Source organism: Haliotis cracherodii, unplaced genomic scaffold (assembly GCF_022045235.1).
Source record: "Haliotis cracherodii isolate W230 unplaced genomic scaffold, xgHalCrac1.p SCAF_28, whole genome shotgun sequence".
Classification (NCBI taxonomy): Eukaryota; Metazoa; Mollusca; class Gastropoda; order Lepetellida; family Haliotidae; genus Haliotis; species Haliotis cracherodii.
In genome coordinates, this window is record NW_027266284.1 from 1336953 (window position 1) to 1357968 (window position 21016).

At 38.5% G+C, this 21016-nt stretch overlaps 1 protein-coding gene across 2 annotated transcripts in view; it reads right to left on the reverse strand.

Annotated features, from left to right (window-relative positions):
- The window catches only part of LOC139473358 (autophagy-related protein 9A-like), a 314783-nt gene that overhangs the window by 257381 nt on the left and 36386 nt on the right, over positions 1–21016 (reverse strand). For both annotated transcript variants that reach the window (XM_071255894.1, XM_071255893.1), the window contains 3 exons: positions 13084–13192; positions 4595–4738; positions 3078–3213 (listed from right to left, as the gene is read on the reverse strand). In XM_071255894.1, coding sequence (XP_071111995.1) covers positions 3078–3213; positions 4595–4738; positions 13084–13192 — 389 coding nt within the window. The remainder of the gene's footprint in view (positions 1–3077; positions 3214–4594; positions 4739–13083; positions 13193–21016) is intronic.

Sequence of the window (21016 nt, forward strand, 5' to 3'; positions counted from 1 at the left end):
CCTAAGATATCATCTGCACCATCTTGTAAAATTGATGCTTCTGTAAAGCTGGAACCTGGCTCCTATGTAGCCTACATCGTGATACAGGATGTGGATGGATGAACCAGAAACCTGAGATGAGATAAGAGCCGTTTTTGGATATCTTTTTTAGTTGCGGCCATATTGGATTTAAGGTTTTCACAGGGTTTTTTGGGTACCTGTCTTCAAATACTATCTCCTCTGAATCCACTGCATGAAATGCATTCAAACTTTCTGAGAACTGTCTCCATACAGAACACAACAAATAGCCATAGCTGTTTTTGGATATCTTTCTTGGTGACGGCGCTACTGGATTTTGATTTTGATGATTTCTTTCACCGAATATTTACTTTATACAAAGATCATATCTTGTAAGGTTCTCCACAGAAACCATTGAAAGTTCACATGAAGTTAGTCGGACATATGTACATCATATTTTGTTCTTGGTTGCATGCTAAAAGTAACACCGCTTGGTAGTAATATTGACAAAATACCGAATACATCGCTCAGAAAACCTAGGGTTATTTCCCTTTGACCGTCAAGTGTCTTTTGCAGTATGTATACTACCCTTGAAGATGAGGGTTAGAATTGGTCTTCAGCAACCCATGCTTGTCTTAAGAGGCGATTATCGGGATTCGAACATTGTCTTGGTGGTAAATGGGTTTTGAACACACTGGTTAACTCTGGCACACACCAATTTCGTAGCGGTGATTTCCTGCAAACGGTGACTATCATTTGCATGAGTTGGTACAAGCAAACCATATGCGGATTTGAACATGGTCGATGTCAAACATGGGTTAAAAACACACTGGGACATATGTGGTGATGTCTCACAAGCAGTTCATTACATTTGACGGCGTTGGTACAGGCAAACCATTTGAGGATTCAAACATGGTCAAAGTCAAACATGGGTTAAGAACACACTGGGACACATGTGGGGATGTCTGACAAGCGGTTCATTACATTTGACGGCGTTGGTACAGGCAAACCATATCAGGATTCGAACATGGACGAGGTCGGAAACAGGTTTAGCACTTTATCTCAGCAATTCGACATACACCCGGGGCCCTGACGAACTCAGAACGCTCATCCATTTGACTGGAGCTCAACTGACAAAGATGTTACAGCCTGTTAAAGAGTCACCAAGCCGAAAAGCTGAAGAGTCCCAGTGCTATCGATCGATTGAATATTATTATTATTCCGCCGATTTTTGTACCAGAGCTAGCATAATAACCACTGGCTCGATTTTGTTCAAATTTTGTATGTGTATGAAGACCGTTGGGTACTAGTGCCCGCCAAAAACCCAAGGCCGTAGGCCCAAAGGCCAAGGGCAGATTTTTAAAAGATGTATTTCGCCCTATTGCTCCGCAACCGCTTATCCGATTACTTTGAAAACTTGCATGTATCTGCTGCTTGAGCTGCTTGACATTTTTTGTTTTTTTACTTTGGTCATTGGTCACATGGTTTGGCAGCCATATTAGATTCAAGGTTTTCACAGTGTCTTTTGGGTACCTGTGTTCAAACGCAAACAACTCCGAGTCCACTGCATGAAATGCTTCCAAATTTGGAATTGTCTCCACACACAACACAGCAAACTCTAATAGCCGTTTTTGGATATCTGTTTTAGTTGCGGTTGTATTGGATTTTGATTTTGATAAAAAAAAATACTTAAATTTTACTTTAACGATCATATCTTGTTAGCAGAACTATTGCAAGTTTACATGAAGTTAGTGTATCATATGCATCTTATTTTCTGTTCTTGGGTGCATGGAAAAAGTAACAACACTTGGTGGTAATATTTGATTAAAATTTGGGACACCCCTGGAACACGCCAATGTCCTGCAAATGGTGACTATCTTTTGACAGAGTTGGTACAAACAAACCCTTTGAGGATACGAACATGTTTGATGTCGGAAATGGGTTTAGAACAGACTTAGCACACGCCAATTTCGTAGCGGCAATACCCTGCAAGTTGTGCCTACATGTGACGGATTTGGTACAAGGAAACCCTTTAAGGATTCGAACATGGACGTTTGTGCACAGTGTAACTTGGAGCCCGCCATTGCTACTTTGCAGCTATATTAGTATTTGTAATAATGAGTAAGGATGAGACATATGGACAAACAACTTCTATATTACAATTAGGATCAATGGTTTCGGTGTAGGTTCTAACACCGCCATCAAGCAAGTGAAGTACAGAGTATGGTTGACAAGAATACATGCAGTATAGGAGGCAGTTTTTATACAGTTGAGTAGGTTTAAGATCAGTTACACTGTTGTATTTATAATGAGTTGTGTTTCGGCATGAAGTTAGTCAGTGAATGCAACAACCATGTCCATGACACTTTTGGAGGAACATACACACAAGCAATGCAGAACTTACCAACAAGAAAGGAAATGTATTCAATATTGCAAGATGACATTATGTGCGAAGTCTGGTGAAGAAATATGGTACGGTTTTCAAGATATGCGCTGGAAACGAAATGTGACGGACGGAGGGAAGGACAGACAGAAGGACAGACAGCACCCATCAAAGTCGTTACCATGGAAACTCGAAAAATAATGTTTTTAAAATTCTCAAGCGAACAAAAGGCACCAGTTCACCACTAGACCTGTCTATGTGCCAAGTTTGGTGAAGAAATATGGTACGGTTTTCAAGATCTGCTCCGGAAACAAAATGTGACGGACAGCACCCATTCCTATATCCCCCTTCCACTTCGTGGCAGGGGATAATAATAATGGATAGTTGATCAGATCTGTATGCAAGATAGATGGCAATGATGTAACAGAGGTAGGGTATTTGCAAGAATTATGGCTGAGCATTGTCCATAAAGTTTTTTTAAATCAGATTCAACCACCTCAAACAAATTAGGATATAACCATTGGTGGAAACAAGTATTTAGTTTCAGTTTCAGTTGAGTGGTTTTTGAGGAGACTATGTCTGTTTGATGTGATATAATAGGGTGGAAGAAACATGCACATACGCAAGAAAAGGTGAGTTTTAGAATGACAATAAATTTATGTAAAATGGTGTTATATGAACAGCTGAATCTACTTACTGTTGATATTTTCAGTGCTGATAGATAAAAACATCGGATCTCCAGGTATTTAAAGATGTTGTACACAACCTTTATCAGTCTGAACACCCAGAAAATAGAGGCAATGATCAGACACACTACGATGAAAAAGTCAAATCTGAAACAAACAGAAGAAATTTGACGATTCAATAGTTCAGTACAGGGCATTCGAAAAATAGACCTTTCATCATTAGATCTATATAACTATCTGTTTCAATGATATTTTACAATAATGACATAGTAAAGTAGACAAGGCATCACTACAAGTGCCTTTAATAGTTACCGGGGTAATCAAATCCCAAGAGGCAGCAAGAACACACATATTATCCTATGGAATGATATCAGTATAGGACTTATATCTGTTGAATACTTAAAGGAAAAATGTTTTGAAGGTCTGTATCTCACATGAATTTGGTAACGTATTAATGCCATGATTTACAGTAACTAATGTTCGTTTCAAGGTGTCAATAGCCCTAACTACAGTTGCTGTAAATAACAATGAGTTGGTCCAATCTACCGATCAGTTCTCACTGATTTTGACTGAAAACAATATTGAATGAGCCTTTAAAAAACACTGATTTAAAACATTAAGGCAAATATACAGTGAACATGATTTATAAATAATGTCTTTGTTTTGGGAAAATTACAAAATCATTGTCTGCATGTACAAAGTCTTATCTGACGATCAATGTATCTATCACCTTACACATATACATTATACTGAACTGCTATTAATTTTCTTGAGACATGAGATGAGGAGAGGAGACCAGTTGCCTCTGATCTCTTGAAAAACAGCTGTACTGGAACATCTTTGGGCAGTACGTGCAGCAACAGTAGGGGTGATACAAATAGGAGGGATCTGTGAGGGGTATATAGATGTACCAACTGATTAATCCAAACCATAACAGGGAGCTGTAGAAATAACTGGAGATATGGTGGTAACTGTAGGCACATAAAACACAACATCATAGCATAAGGCCAGCTTGGAGGTTAGTGAGGGACTTCCCAAGTAAGGATATTTTCCACAAAAATGGTGAAACTGAGCAAGAGGTGGCACAGATAACTCCGTAATTGGTGACTGTGCTGGGGTGTGTCCATGTCAGCTTTTTTCACTGTCTTATGGATGTCGAAGTACAGAAACAATTTGCAAACAGGTGTTGCAGGATGGTACCAATATTAAAAGTAATAATTTTCATCTTAACAGTTTCAGTTTACTGTTACTTGTGGCTTCTGAGAAGGATATTCTTTACAAATGTTTTGATTCATGTGTTTTCACTGCCTTAAAGATGGTACATGTCATCATAACTCTTAGGGCCTTGTTGTTTCATATGAAAAGTTTGAAATTCTACCAATTATCTTTTACATTAAAATTTCCTCAATCCTTCTAGTATTAATTTGGAAAAGTGGTCAAAAGTTCACGGATGGAAACAGTTTCAAACCAGAAGCTCTCTTGGACCTTCAGCCTGCATGAGCTTAAAATGTGAAGGGTATAGTCCTACCTGTGGAAGCACTGTTTGACCGGGTAGATTGTTTCAGGTATTGTCACCTTGTGCGTATGGTTGTATGCAATGTTTGCAAACAAAACATCATAGTTTATGCACTCAATCAGGAATGTTGAGAACACAACCACAAACACAAACTGTCTGAAATCATAAAATGGGTATGTTAGTCATATAAAGTATTCCTTGCGTAAAGATCTTCAAGCTATAATTCAACAATCAAATAAACATTTCCTAATTATTGGAAGCACGATATACACCTCCTCATAGGTGTGTCAACCAATACAATTTTGTCAGAGGACCTCTGAGGCGCAAGCCAGAGAGGTTTCACACACAAACCTGTTGGTGGATTAGCTGATACACAATGGAAAGCATGTGTACTCTGAACTTATACCCCACACTGTGCCATTTTACATTTTTTAACCACTGTGAGGCTTACATATCCCAGCTGGCAAAAGCGATAAATAGAGGTTAGCCCGCGAGGGTGTTCAGGGATGGTAAATATTCTGTATTAGGAATAAACATTATGTATTTAGCTAAACACAATGTTTATTCCTAATACAGGATAATTACCATCCCCAAACACACAAGCGTGATAACCTCTTGATCATATAATGTCACTCTTCAATTCTGTGCTCAAAAAACGTTTTTTATCTCCAACAAACATGACTGAAACAAGTTTTCCTGGAATGTGCACATTGATATATGTTACGTCACAGGGTATGTGGTGTGTCAATCTGACAGTGACAGTAGCCAATATAGCTCCAAATGAAACCTGTTTCTTATACAGTGGCAAAACTACATATACGCAAAACAACAATTGCCTCCACAAATTGTTTTTACTTGCCTTAAGCACCAATCCATTGGTCTTTCCACTCGAGTAACTGCCCTTTGTCAAAGGGAAGCTACTCTAGCCTCAACCCTAGTTGACAGTCTGCCAGTCGTGTCATAATGTTAAGAAGTGCAGTCAGATTACACACAGCAACAAAACGCAAGGTAACAATTTGAACATATTTCTTGCTTAATAGAGATCCCAATGAATAGGTTTATAAATTTAGGATAACACTTTCTTAGTAAAGTACAGATTCTCTTACTTTTTTACTTTTTTTCATGTATCCATGCCTATACCAGGATGAGTATTCTACCATGAGAGTTACAAGAGTCTTCAGCTGTTTGTATGGTTACTTATGAAGTAAAAACATTGACCTTTAACCTCCAGGAAGCTGAGTTATCTTTCTTACGCACATACTCTTCAAAAACAAAGAAAGGCAATACAAATATTTTTTGCCATAAAAGCAAAATTAGCGGACCAAGAGGTGCAAAATGAAGAGGTTTAATTTTTTTGTAGAGTCAGTGACAAATTTCCCGGACCAAAATGATCACAACAAGAACATGCAAACCATTGGTCGGGAAACATGCACCCAGTGCATTAACAAAGGGCCATGGAGCTGCACACACTGCAGTGCAGCAGCACTATGAACAGTATTATAGTGCAAGGTTTGATTGTATGGCATCTGCGTCAATCAGTGACAGTTCAACAACATGCCAAGATTAACAGAAGTGCAAAGAAACAACATCATAGGCCTCTTGCAGGCAGGGGAATCACGATCACCTGTAGCCAGGGTTTTCAATGTAGCACCCAGCACAATCACAAGGCTATGTGATTGGTTTCCACAGCATGGGTCAACACGTGATCGGCCAAGGGACGACCAAGAGTAACCAGCCCCGCCCAAGATTGCTACATCCAACTGCGCCACCTACGTGAAAGGACAACCACAGCCACTTCAACCGCAAACCCAAATAACCGTACTGCGCAGAATCTCTGACCAGACCGTATGAAACTGTTTAAGAGCAGCAAGTCTATGAGCAAGACGTCCTGTTCGACGACTTCTATTGAGTCGACCAACAACAACTGCATTGGTGTCGCAAACACAGGGTATGGCCTCAACTGTAATGGAGAGATGTCTAGTTCAGTGACGAATCAAGATTTCTCCTCTGCAAGGGGATGGAAGAGCATGGGCCTACAGCCTTTAGAGAGAATGTTACGCCGGAAACTGCGTAAAGGAAGTAGATAGGTTTGGTGGGATTAGTATTATGATGTGGGCAGCTATCTCTCATCATGGCAGGACAGGTTTGGTCCATATCTATTCCAAAATTCTCCAACCACACGTCCTCCCAACTGCAGCCAACGGTAACGGTGTATTCCAGCAGTACAAGGCTCGATCGCATACAGCACGGATCACAACAGCCTGTCCACACAACAACAACGTTGATGTTCACCAATGGCCCTCCAGATCCCCGGATTTAAACCCGATAGAGCACCTATAGGATGAATTGGTTAGATGGCTACGCCGACATCAACCACAACCCCAGACGTTGCAGCAGTTGGTTTTTGCATTGCAGGCCGAGTTGGCTGCCATTCCCCAGGATATGATTGGCATACTTGTGTCTTCCATGGGCAGGAGATGTCAGGCCGCTATTCCAACGACATATGCGTAATTGAAGGTAGCTGACCTTCACCTTGGACTTTTTCTATGTACCGATAACTGAGATGAGTACAATAGCCAAGTGTTCTCTCCACAACATTTTGGCTCAATATCTTTGTGCGGTTCCTTATTTTACTGTATTTTCCTACCTCACAAATCTGAGTTTGCATTCCTTTTTTTTAAGAGTATATTCATAAGTCTGATAAGTGAATGTTGTGCAATAATTGCAGCTGTGCAGCACTATCTTTATCTTATATTATAAAATTACGCAGAGATGAAGAATATTAAATTTCCTATCTGAGGGTGTAAAATTGATTGTGAATTGGTCTGAAAAAAACAACAGACATGATTTCCACAATTTCGTACGGAAAAAACAAATAGCAAATTTCGCCACTTTTTATCGTACACTGATAAAAGTTGTTTGACAATTTGATAACTTGACCGCTTCATGAAAACTAAAAGCAAACAAAATACTCTTATATCTGAAGGCCTACCTTTAGAATACAGTACCACAACTTTTCAAACAATCACATTAGCCTATGACGTAATTTGTAGTAATTTCTTGCTAGTCACACTGGCAGGCAAAACAATGCCATGTGACGTCAGGGGTCATCGAGTGTGAATAAGCCCAGCGATGTTGAGAGTTTTAAATGTTTGTTTACTAAATATAGCCTGCGGCAGCGCATTTCTTACCAAGAACTAGTTTATGAAAGCACTTTTAGTTTCAATATATTTTTTATGTCTCTGGCTTGAATGTGATGTGAGTCTACCAGTTTGGAAAACTGGATCGTCATTCGCAGGAGCAATGTGGATTTCATCGATCCTATCTTGTTGATGTACCACACAACCATAAGTTGTGCAATTGAACCATCAGTCAGGACGATTGTACTACCTCCGCCCAGTCGATGAATAGATTTCATTCGTCTGCGGACCAACACCTGTCACCAGTTGATATTACAAGTCCACTCCCCAATCGATTGTCAAAATGTCAACAAACAGGTGATGCGTTGGTGTGAATGGTGTCAAGAAGATTGCTTTGCACACGTTCAACTCCTGAAGCCATCCCTGAAGCTATAATGCAGTAACGATGTCTGTAGTCAAATCTTAATCTTGCAATCGTCTCTCTGCAGAAATGGTCTCAGAAAGCCCTGTTAAGGTCAAAGTTGCAGCTGGCTTCTCTCTTTGAAAAAGCCTCTTCTGATAATAGGAGGCCTAAGATTCTTGCCACTGCCGAAAAGTCAGAGATTTGAGTGACAATGATATTTGTTTCTGTATCTTTGTCCCCCCCTGTCCTGCGGAATGAACATCCTACCCGCCTTGCTCTGATGAACTGGAGGTGTTGTGTGCGGATTGTCTCCAAATCCTTGAAGTTGACCAGCCATCCCATCTGATGCAATAATATCCAGGCAAACAACAGCTACTTCTTGAATACCATCGGGTTGGTATGTGCCTGAATGCATTTGTCGATGAAGATCTTCAACACGATCCTTCGGCTGTGACGAAACTGAGTAATAGGTTCCGTGATGCGGGTGAATAAACACGGTGCAGATGTGCAGTGTTTGTTCGTCTGCAGACCAACACTCGGCCACTCAGTGATCCAATAGATGCACTCTCGATGCATCAACAAAAAGGTGTGAAGACCTCCACGTGTTGTCATCGAAGCCCAACTGGGAGCTAGCGACACTGACACTATGATATAAAAAAAAAATTATCGTCAGGCTCCTCATCACATCAACACAATTATGTATACCACATATAAAGGGCACCAAAAGGCTCGCATTAGGTCAATCTGTCCTGATTCCAGAATAAGTAGGTTTGTTTTCAAATCAGAGAAAGTCCTGATACATGATTCACAAATCAGCCTTGATATACATGCATGCACTAGAGCGTGGAATACTGCAGTCTTGCCAAACTCGTAGACAATAGGGCTGCAAAGAATACATCATGAGTCAAGTACGATACATATCACGAATATAGCGTGTCGAATATGAATATTTAGTTACAAATACAACAAGTCAGCAGTTGATGTATTATTTATTATATTCAGGGAAAAATACAGTGATTGCTTTGGGGTCCAAATAATTGATGAGCGTTATGGACAATCAGTCGTTTAACCGGGGTGGAGTTGTAGATGACCCACACAACAGACTACTGCATGGCTTGTATATATTCCATTTTGCATTTCCTGCTTTGATTAATAACAGACAAATAAAAAATAGACATTTTCAACACTATAATCTTTGAATTTTGCATCAGTAAACCGATTCTAAAATAACAATTGATAAGTGTTCATTTACATGTTTTATGTCAAAAAAAATATAGATACTTGTGACCATTCAAACAATAAAATCGTTGTAAAGTATAGGTTAAACGGAAAAATACTAGTAAATGGTCCTCAGCAATGCTGTCAGACAAGCTAAACATCATCGATATACATTCTGGAATAGATTTGACACATTTACAATATATTTCACTCCTCAGCCAGATTGAAATGAAGTCAGTCAAATCAGTTTATTAGCTCTACTTAATTTAAAAGGATAAAAAAAGACTACATTACATGTGTGTTCACGTTAACTTGTGGAGTGTTCCATGAGACAACATAACTTGAAGAAAATTCTAACATTATCTCTCTTTGGGAACGGAAATTAGTGTCACTTTTAAATATTGAAAAGAATTATGGATCTAGATAGACCCAGTATATATAACTTAACATCAGACTTGAACACGCATCTTAAACGCTGAACACCTGCTGTTTGATCAAAGGTCTTGTCTAGTCATTGGCATTTAGGATAAGGTCCCTTACTTTTGACCTTGACTTTGTACGCATTGTGTTCACATAAAGTTCTGCAAGCTCCATTTGAAGGGAAATATTGAAGTATCTTTTTGCACATTATTTCATATCTAATAGCTATACACTTATTGATTATAATATTTATTGGTTTTGATAAATGTCTTTGCATAGAACACAAGTGCTATTTGTGGTCGAGTACTCGAGGTATCTTTTATCATAAGGACAAAGCTCTACATCTTGGACATATGTAGGATTGTACGGAATTTCACTCAAATAGTTGCGTGTTAAACAATGTGACCTCACAATGTGATCTTGAATTTTGTGTCACTTCTTCATGTTGTTATTGTCATCGGCTGGGAAATCCCCATGACATCATAAGGAAATACCCCATTTTTTCAATCTCTTACACAAATGAGTTCTCTGTCAGAGTTACGATATAGCTATCATATCTTTGTGTGATCTGCGACAGGTTTACGATAGTTTCAAAAATGTATCTTATCTTAAACATGAGATATTTTATCTTTGAATGTAAGTTGTTAAGACTAATCTTAGCTAAGACTCCAGAGGAAGCTCTTCAAACATCATGATGTTCACTGATAATCCCTGGTTGATCATTGAACCTCTCCCAATCCTCGGGGTTCGTCGGCTGGTAAACAATCCTGTATTCCCGTCAAACAGAGAGATAGTTTATCACCTCCCTGTGACACCCTAATCAATTTTCAGATCGGTCCAAGGCTGAACACGGATTGAGATTGCCGAATCCCTGTGAAGTGTGTCACAGTAAACACTGTGGAAGTGAGTGTAGCTTGCTTATTAATTTGCACAACAGAGATCAGTGCATTATGAATCTCTGAATCCTGTAGGTGCCGATCTGTGTTGTCCTCCAATTCACGTGGTTGAACATTTGGTGTAGGTTCAACGTCAGCTTGAATGAGTCCTTGGTGAAAGCGATCATACTCCTATAGAAGCAACACTTGGATAGATTGTCATGTCTGGATGCAAGCTACTTTTGATAACGGCCTGCATCAAAGCTTGAATATCAGACTGAGAGAAAGAAGATGATTGAATCCAGTAATCCCAAGAAGTACAGTCCGTTTGGCTTGAAATGAGAACGATGAAATGCCATATAACTCCAAATTGGGAATAGTCAATTAAATGTCAATAGGGTACATGGCAATGAATACCCTGTACCCAACAATATCTGCTGTTTGTTAGTTTTATTCCCATCACTGGAAAAAGTTGTTTAAGAAACTATCATTGTTATGTGTCAATCTCATTAAAATCAGATCTTAGTTCTCGCTACCGCTAAACAAAGATCTGAGGACATCCCATTTCAGGTCACGTCAGAGTGACCTTTCGCGAATTTTGACCAACCAATGAAATGACTGACAAGAAATCTACATTAGCCAATCAGAAGGCAGCTTTCTCGAGCTTTACGACACTAGTTTCAAACTGGCGACTACGCTTTGAAACATATTTTGACGTATTCTCAATTAAAAAAAATAAAACTGATAAGAATAACATTCTGGAATGGCTTATAGATGGCCTAGATTGCATGGATATAATCATAAAACCCGAAACTGTCGTTCGGAATACCCCGTGTTAAATATTTCATGGTTGCATGATTAGAAAACTCATTCCGACTGTCACTGTCGTGTTATTGTGTTATGTGTACAAGTTGACATCTTGAATGGAGGGATGCACAATGGTAGGAGGAACAGCGCAAACGCACATGTGTTACACAATGGTACAGGGAATGACACCATAAGAGTCTCATAATTTAAACACAATCTGACTCACTCATGTCACAGCCCTCATCAGAATTGCTTGTGTCGCTGCTGATGGTCACAACTATTTGTTTGGGAATTGAGCCCTAAGAGGTTGGTAAACTAAGGCTAAATACGATAATTTCAATGCAAAAATTCAAACTAAAGTTCTTTGTTATCACACTCACTCACTCCATAGAAACTGCCACAAGTCCTACAGTCCTTGTTGTATCATAGGGACCATCAGAAGTTTGCTCTTTTAAAGGGTTTTGCTATATGTTATCTACTGGGATCTATGGTCAAAAACTGTAAGCTAGTTTCTAACGCTGCTGTGGCTTAATTGGTTTCTCTCTCATGAATACCATTGACTTCCACATCATATTGTTATATTTGTACATTAACCCTACCCTGTTTAAACATATCACCATGCATGTACATACATTAGTGAGTGAGTTGGGTTTAACACCGCTTTTAACATTATTCCAGTTATATCATGGCATGTCTGCTTAATGTGGGAGGAAAGTCCGAAGTGATGCAGGTCTCAGACGTTTTCCACTTCGGTGAAACCCATAAGCACAGGTATGGTGCTGACAAACCTAGAAATGTAATTGGGGCGAACATGGATTCGAACCAACAATCATACTAGGTTTCTGGCGTGCCCAAGCGACACAACTCTGCACAGCGAATCACGGCGCCTTAGACGACTGTGGCCACCTGTGCCCCCCCATACATACATTAACTTGCATAGGCTAAATAAAACAAAACATCTTGGTTTTCAGGCTGCGCCCACCTCATCATAATGTCTACTGCACATCTCATTTTTATTTCCATTTTCACAAAAAAATAACAAAAAAAGTTGTTGTTTTTTTTTTTTAAATATTCCCCATTCCAAACACATGCCCCCAGCAGTGAATATTTAAGAATAACATCATTTTGACGAAATTATTGAAAACATTTGGTTAAATGCTCATTTGAACATCATACTAGCTTGAACATAAAAAAACACCACACAATATTTTCAAAAGCCATTGGCTGAAAACCAATTTAATTTTTTTAAACCATATGCTTACTCAGTATTCACCTCAAGAAAGGGCAAGCAGTAGCCTTGAAACATCATTACAAAACAATATAGAAGTAGATATCCAAAAACTTTTCATGTTTTCATGTTCTTCCCGCTTCGATCTTCATGCCTATGGAAAATTTAATGGCACAAATTTTCTTGCTGTGACCTTAGGATTGAAATATCAATGTGCCAAACAAATGTTCCATGGCTACAACAGAGATAAACACATTCTGACACATCTCTGAGATGTCCAAGCACAGCATGGCTTCAAAAAAAAAATAGGCTGTGATAATATACATGCTTAAAAAAACGTAAAGCATCCGGGCTGCTTAAAAATATACAAAAACTTACTAAATGGTTTGCAAAAATATTATCATTCTTACACAAGTTGTAGAATTTCTTCCAGTACCATACACAGGAATCCATGGCGCTGATGATAATGGTAAACACGATTGAAGAAGTCATCCAAGTTTTCAATGTGATTCCATCGAGCTGAAATAAGTGAAAAGATGAAAATCAAAGTACCAGTATGGGAAAAATTAAATGTTCATTCAAACATGCAGTTACACCCATCAAATACATATCTATTAACAAATTGCAAATGAAACAAGTGAATCTGCAATGCTGGTTTCAGGAAATTACTTATACTTGCAATCGTGAGTGGTGGGCAAGTATTCATTGTGGAGGACTAGTTATTGCACACAAACAGCATTTGGGAAAAGGGGCACATTTGATCAATAGTTAACGTACAAGTGCTTGATGAATGTTCACAAACTGTTTGATAGTCAATACCAGTCATGTTATTTGTGTTTAAAACATATCACCTTGTGAGTAGTTTAGAGTGTTGTAATACATTAAAAATGTAAAACAATTGTGTTTGTTGTTCATGCCACACTCAGCAATATTCAAGATATATGACAGAGGTCTCTAAATAATTGAGTTTGGACCAAACAATCCAGTGATTGAGATCATAGGTATCGATCTGCGCATATGGGGACATGATTACATGCATCAACCATCACTGAGCCAGACCACCCAATCCAGTTAATCGCCTCTTATGACAAGCACGGGTTGCCGAAGATCAATTCTAACTTGGATCTTCACAGGTATAAATTGTGAGAGTGATTACATGATTCAACCAGGGTACCAGAGGTACAGAAACTCACTTATCTTGGATAAATTAGCACTTACAGGAGGATGTGCTTAACTTGATTTTGTTGAAACAATTATATTTTGGTATGGTACTTACACAATGGGATGAAAAAAGTCAAAATGTTGTTGTATATGTACTCACAAACACAAACATAAATAAGTTTTTTAAAGATTATATTCCCTCCCTTAAGCTGTGTTTAAACCCCAATAACTAATGACTGAGTGAGTATGGTGAGTATGGTGAGCTGTTAACCTCGGTTTGCCGGCACCCTGAATGTTATGATAAGAGATTAAATTTGCCAGCAATTTAGATGTTTATCTAAAGGATTATAGGGACCAGTGAACCCTGCTTCATTAATGGTGACGCGTGGCTGACACGAATTGGTGAACACTTTTCAGTATAATCAGTGTCAAACGTGAGTTTCATATCATGTTGAACGAATTTATTAATCATTTAATCAACTATGGCTATAAAATGACGAACCAGGAAGGAAGTCCATACCACACAACCAACTAAAACCACACAATCCTTCCGACTCCCAAATAACCAATCAATATTCACGGCAGAACTAATGGGCATGGCCTCAGCCCTCCATAATCAAGAATCCAAAAACCACCAAAAAATCCTAATACTTACCGACTCCATAAGTGGACTGCAAGCCCTCCAAAACAAAAATACCAAAAACCGACCTAAATTAATAAATCTAATAATTAAAAGCTCCAACCACCTAACTAAGGCAGGCAAACAAATAACCTTCTTTTGGATACCCGCCCACGTAGGAATATACGGTAATGAAAACACCGATAAAGCAGCTAAACTATCCCTCAAAATCCCAGAAATAAGCTTAAACTTACCAATCTCAAAATCAGAAATTAAAAGTGTAAACAAGCAAAAAATCACAAAAAAATGGCATAACCTATATCTAAACTCAAATAGCCAAATCAAAAAAGTGCTCAGCAAACCACTAACCAAACCAAAAATTCTCCATCCATCAAAAACAATCGACAGAGTAATCACTAAACTCCAAACAGGACACACCAACCTAAATAACCATCTAAAAAAAATTAAAAAACATACTTCAGGTAACTGCCCACACTGCAAACAACTAGAAACCCCAGAACACGCACTCATCCACTGCACACACTACCTAACACATCGAACCGCATTACAAACCACCCTCAATCTAAACAAGGCTCTCACTCTAGAAGCAACACTAAACCCACAAAATAAACTAGAAAACTTCAAGGCCTTAGGCGTATTCTTAATCAAAACAGAACCAATAAAACGCATCTTAAAACACAATAATCCACCAAATCAAAATCACATAAACACACAAACATCCACCATACCCAGCTCCCTTAGTTCTCCTCCCCTACCCCATCGGCATCTATTCCAAATCTCAAAATTCTATATAAGCAACCCCTAAAGCCCCCTCTTGGGTTGCACAGACCACTTTCGCCCCTTTCGGAAACACATTAAATGGCCTGGCCGGGCCCGTGTGCGAAATACGCATCAGTCGGAAAGCGCATGTTAAATCTCCAAAGTAAGTAAGTAAGTAAGTAAGGTGTCAAAATGGCTAATGCACAGGTTCAAGTGAGATTCGTTGAAAATAAGCATGGTGGACAGAATTTGGTGTGTAATGGTTACAGATTCCGTATAAAGAGCAGAAGAAATACAACAATTCACTGGCGTTGCTGTATGAAAGATTGTACAGCAACTATCAATACAGCAAACAACATCATCACCACACACCGCAACAACCACAACCACCCAGGTGACTGGCAAGACATGCTTTTGTTGCTGGCAAAATGGTCCCACTCATCTATGGTTTGCTTCCTGATGATGAATGCCAGTCAACCTACATGAAATTCTTTCAACGTGTTAAGAAGATTGCAGCAGACAACAACATTCCCCTAGCCCCATCAAAGATCTTCACCGACTTTGAAGCAGCTGCGCAGTATGCCGTCAGAGATACCTTTCAGTGCCAGCCCAAAGGTTGTCTGTTTCATTATAGACTGGCAATCTGGAGAAATGCCCAGAAGAATGGACTTCAGACCTTGTATAAGACCGATGACAATGGTCTTGGTAATGGTCTCCTGGTAAGGAGAGCCTCAGCCCTGCCACTGGTGAGAATGTGTGACATCCACGATGTGTGGATGGCAGCCCTAGAAGAAGCAAACTTTGATGATCCACAGGTGCTGAGGTTTGCTGATTATGTTACTGAACAGTGGATGGAGAGTGATGGTCGCAGCATGTGGAACCACTTCGAGACAGTGGGTTCCAGAACCACAAACAATTTGGAAGGCTGGCATGGTAAGCTAGGCAAACAGGGGCCTAGCCATCCAAATATATTCAAATTCATTGACATTATAAAAAAAGAACAGTGTTTTGTAGAGTCACTGCTCCTGCAAATCCAGGCTGGTGGGCGACTTCCTCCAAAGAGGAGGAAGTACCACAATGTGGATAGCGGTATTGAGAGGGAAAAGCAGTTGTTGTTGGCAGGACTTAAGTCACCAACAGAATATGCTGATTCTGTGGCAAGATTTATTGGTTTGTGAGTTAAAATGTATGTGAAGTGTAAATAATTAATTTAATTTCTGACTTTAAGTTTATATATTTTGTATGTATGAAGATATGTATGATTTATAATGTATGCTGTATGTACATGAGAAAAAAATAACGAAAAGTCATGTTGCCCTCTTTTAAATCCCTTTTTAATCCTCATAATCCCTCTATTGTACACTTGTCAGCAATGGTTTGGTAGTTTTTAACCCAGAACAATAGGTGCTGGCAAACCGAGGTGTGCCCATTCCATCAAAATCACTGCAGGGGACACAAGAAATGGGCCAAACACAACTAACTAGCTTAACTTATCCTAGCCTACTTATCCTATTACTAATGTCCTACTACTAACAATACTAATACAGTGATCCCTCGCTTTTGTGCTCTTCGATAAAGCGCTACCTCGGTTACTACGCGCGGTAACGCATGGCTCCCAAAATTTATGTACACTTTTAATACTGAGAGTTTTACACAGACATAATTGTATTGTTGTTCGTTGTTCATTTGCACATAACGCATCTAATTGCATAATCAACCGTTAATCGCTGAATGGAGTTCTAATAATCTGTTTGAAAACATCCGCGGCAAGTCCCTGAAATACGATTGTTCAACTAGTTAACTTTTCACTCTATACATCCTTTGATCTTAGAAGCGCATGCATGCAATAAAAGAGAACCACAAGCGAAGTTTATATTCTTAATTAGTGGGCAATCCAATTTGAGGCGACACTGTCACACACATGTAGTTGCTGTAACAACACAGCGGTCATTCATTTCGTAATCTCTCTTTCGTAACATCGCCTGTTTTTTTTCCGTAGTTATAACAAGCGATTTCATTGGATTAAAATTTGTTTCTAATGACGCTTTCTTGCCGAAATCTGCTACAAGCTTCATGATTGGTCAATTTTGAGCACGTGACCTCAGGCAGCCAATCCAATTATAGCTGTGATACCAAGCTCGTGTTTGATAAATTTCAGAAGTTGGCGAAAGATTTTTTATTAAATCGTGTTATTCTGAACGTTTTAAGCAGGAAATCACGATATATATTAAAAATATGGAACTTCGTGAATGTATCGTGCTAGGTTACTTGCTGTGACAAAGATTTTTCATGCATATATTTTTGCATTAAACGTTGTGTCCGAGCCGAGAATTCAAGGCGACAAAAGCCGAGATGTCATTTGACTTATATTACACGCGATTGCACGAAACGATGGAAATAATAACTTAGATGTAAGTTTGATTACTTTTAGATATATTTTTGTTGATTTTATTTATCACTTTGTATAATATATTTAAAGATTTGCTTAAAACGTCTTTATTTTGCTCTTTGACATGTTCGATGCGGACCCGTTGTCAAAATGTGTGTCCGAAAATTTTATTTTCAATAACATCGCGGGAAATAGTGAATAATTTTTTAATTTATAGATAAAAAATGATAAATTGAAATGGAATACGTATTTCAGACATTGTGAAATGTGACAGATTTAATAAATGAATGATATTACAGGTAGATCTAGGTCCATAAAAATATATACTATTTTGACGTGACGTGAGATAAACACATATTGATGATTTGAGATTTGCCGAACGCGCTCCCCCACCTCGGCCTCGGTTAAACTGCTCATCTTCTATAACGCCCACCAATTATTTGGACCCCATTGGTAGCGTTGTAGCAAGGGACCACTGTATCTACTACAACTAATAATAATAATATCTCATTACTAACAATACTACTATCACTATGATACTATCATGATATAACATTTATACTTAGTTTTCATATAATATTTAGATCTACAGCAAATTGCTTTTGTATGTTATCATGGTATAATAATTAAATTTTCCTTGTGTTCATTGAAATTCCTGCATTCTGATTAGCTGAATTGGTCACATGTTCTTGCATTCATTTCCCAATGAATGTAAAAAATTAAGCCACGTCCAACGCAATCTCATTAAAATCAGATCTTAGTTCTCACCACCGGTAAACAAAGATTACAGGTCACATCAGACCGACCATGCACGAAGTTTGACCGACCAGAAGTCAACATTAGCCAATCAGAAGGCATTTTTCTCATGCTTTACGGCACAAATTTCAAATTGGTGACTATGCTTCGAAACATATTTTGACAAATTCTCGATTACAAATTTGAAACCTGAACAAAAGAACATTCTGGAATGGCTAATAGATGGTCTACATTGTATGGATTCAGTTGTTAAACCAGTAACTATCGTTCAGAATATCCCAGGTTAAAATTTTTGAGGTTGCATTATTAGAATTCACATTCCGAAAGTCACTTTTATGATCTGGTAAGGGACGCTCTGATTGGTTGGATGAAAGGTCGTTCTGACGTGACCCTTAATGGGATGTCCTCAGATCTTTGTTTAGCAATAGCGAGAACTAAGATCTGATTTTAATGAGATTGCGCCCACCGAAGCTACGGAATTACTTCAGAATGTCGGGGAATTTCAATATTACAGTCGAGGGAATTCCCTTTCTGCTCGCGTATATCATCAAGCACAGGACATTTAGCGAAATTCATGCATATTCATTGTCCAAACAACTCTTTGAGACCGAAGGCCGAGAAGGAACGAAACAGCAAACGTACAGTCTCACTCGCCGTTTTTTTTCCCACTCGCCTCTGTTCCACAACTTTCATGTCTTCAGGTTTCATTTCTAAATATCATGTTTCCAACTGTGTCTTCCAGTTTTCAGGGAACTAATGTTTGAATCTGGCGGTAACTGATCATGTCATTTGAAACAGCTGCCTTCTCCCAGACAGGTCCTATGAACATTGTTTAGATCTTACTCTCCGTTGATTGGCTACTGACTTTGTATTCATAAAGACAAGCACATATAATTCATTACATTGTTGAACTTTGTCAGCCTTAATGGGTGCATTAAGATTTGTGTAACATTGTGATATGATAACACATTTGTTGCAATTTGGCCCAATACAGGCACAAGTATAGGTATGATAGGCCAATTTTCAAATGGATGTAGAAAATTTTCCTCAAGTCTGAATTTGTCTGAGTTTTGTGTGTACCATAACTATATCTTCAGGAAACATAAAAACATAAAATTTGATTGTTCCATAAAATGTCCAGGTTTTCGACCATTTCTACGGGCCTAATATGTTCATTGTCCAGGTTTCTAGAAATAAAATTGTAGTTTTAATGTCTTCTGTGACTCCGGCTCTTTGCTGACTAATTCCCCCCAGAAAACCAGCACGCCATTTGGAAGGTTTTGTACATCAGAACAAAACAATAATAATACTATACCAATTCTAATAGTCTACTTCTAACAATACTTACACAATACTAATACTAACGTCCAAATAATCACAAAACTAATACACACAATGAATTAATAATAGCACAGAAGTACCTTAATACAAAAACAATAAAAACAACGCCACTCCACTGTCTCTTTCAAATTAGCTATATACATAAGTCCAGAGTTTCACAAGAGGACGTTTCCTCTGTATACTGAATAGGTGATCTTAACACCCAGGCGATGGTTTCACAAAGGAGTTGAGGGTTCCTGTGTTACTTAGATGACACAGCTGTGTTCATCCTACATCACACACTGCCACAGAGATACTTCTCTCCTTACATAGTGTCAGAGGTACTAATTCCTCCTCACGTACTATCAGAGGTACTTCTCTCCTCCTTACTTGACTATAAGGATAACCTGCCAGTTCTGGAAGACTACAGTCACTTAGGTACGTGCCAATACCTTACAATTCATACAACAATGCGCCAAAACTTCCATTTACATTTTACTAAGTGGAACTGTTTATACTTTAATCATGTGTTGTAGTTTTTGATTATTGTTGTTTAAAGAGACTTCTCATCATTACAGGTAATTTATGCATATAATTTCATTTAAAAACAATGCAAAACTTAAAATTCTATACTCTAAAATACAATCCTGCATGAAACAAACAAATGCAAAAACTTAAGCCAACCAGAGTAAAAAGCTCCTACAATGTCAGTCCATGCCTTGTCTGAACAATATACTGATTCTGGCTGACTGCAAATTATTGTTGTTGTTGTTGCATTAAGAGGTCGCCTTTTGCCTAAGCTATTTCGGCTGACCTGTCCCTCTTTGGGACTCATGTGTGTGAGTAGGGTACACATATCTATTGTGAGGTTGGTATTCAAAATAATTTCTGATTTTGTATTGATATGATTTCTATTTTCGTATATTGATATAATTTCATTTTTATCTTTGGCTGCTCTGTTTATATACTTTCGAGCAGCTGTCCATCTATCAGAAATAGAGTTAGTTTGGCCTCGCTACTGCATCTCTTGGATACAGGAGATCTATGACAGATAGCAGATCTAACTGCAATTCTTGTTTTAACCGAGCCAGGACTGGGGTGTGGTCTTGACATTCCACTAACACGTGAGCAATGGATTCAGGTTGATTGCAAGATGGGCATACCTTGTCATAGTGCTTGTTATGAATTCTTCAAAGTAATATAGAATGGTACTTATAGTACATTTGAGATTACACTCAGGTTATGGAGAAGTTTAATCTTTATAAATGTCTTTTTGCTACCTACCAATGCATTCAAGGAAAATAATGCAAAACAAACT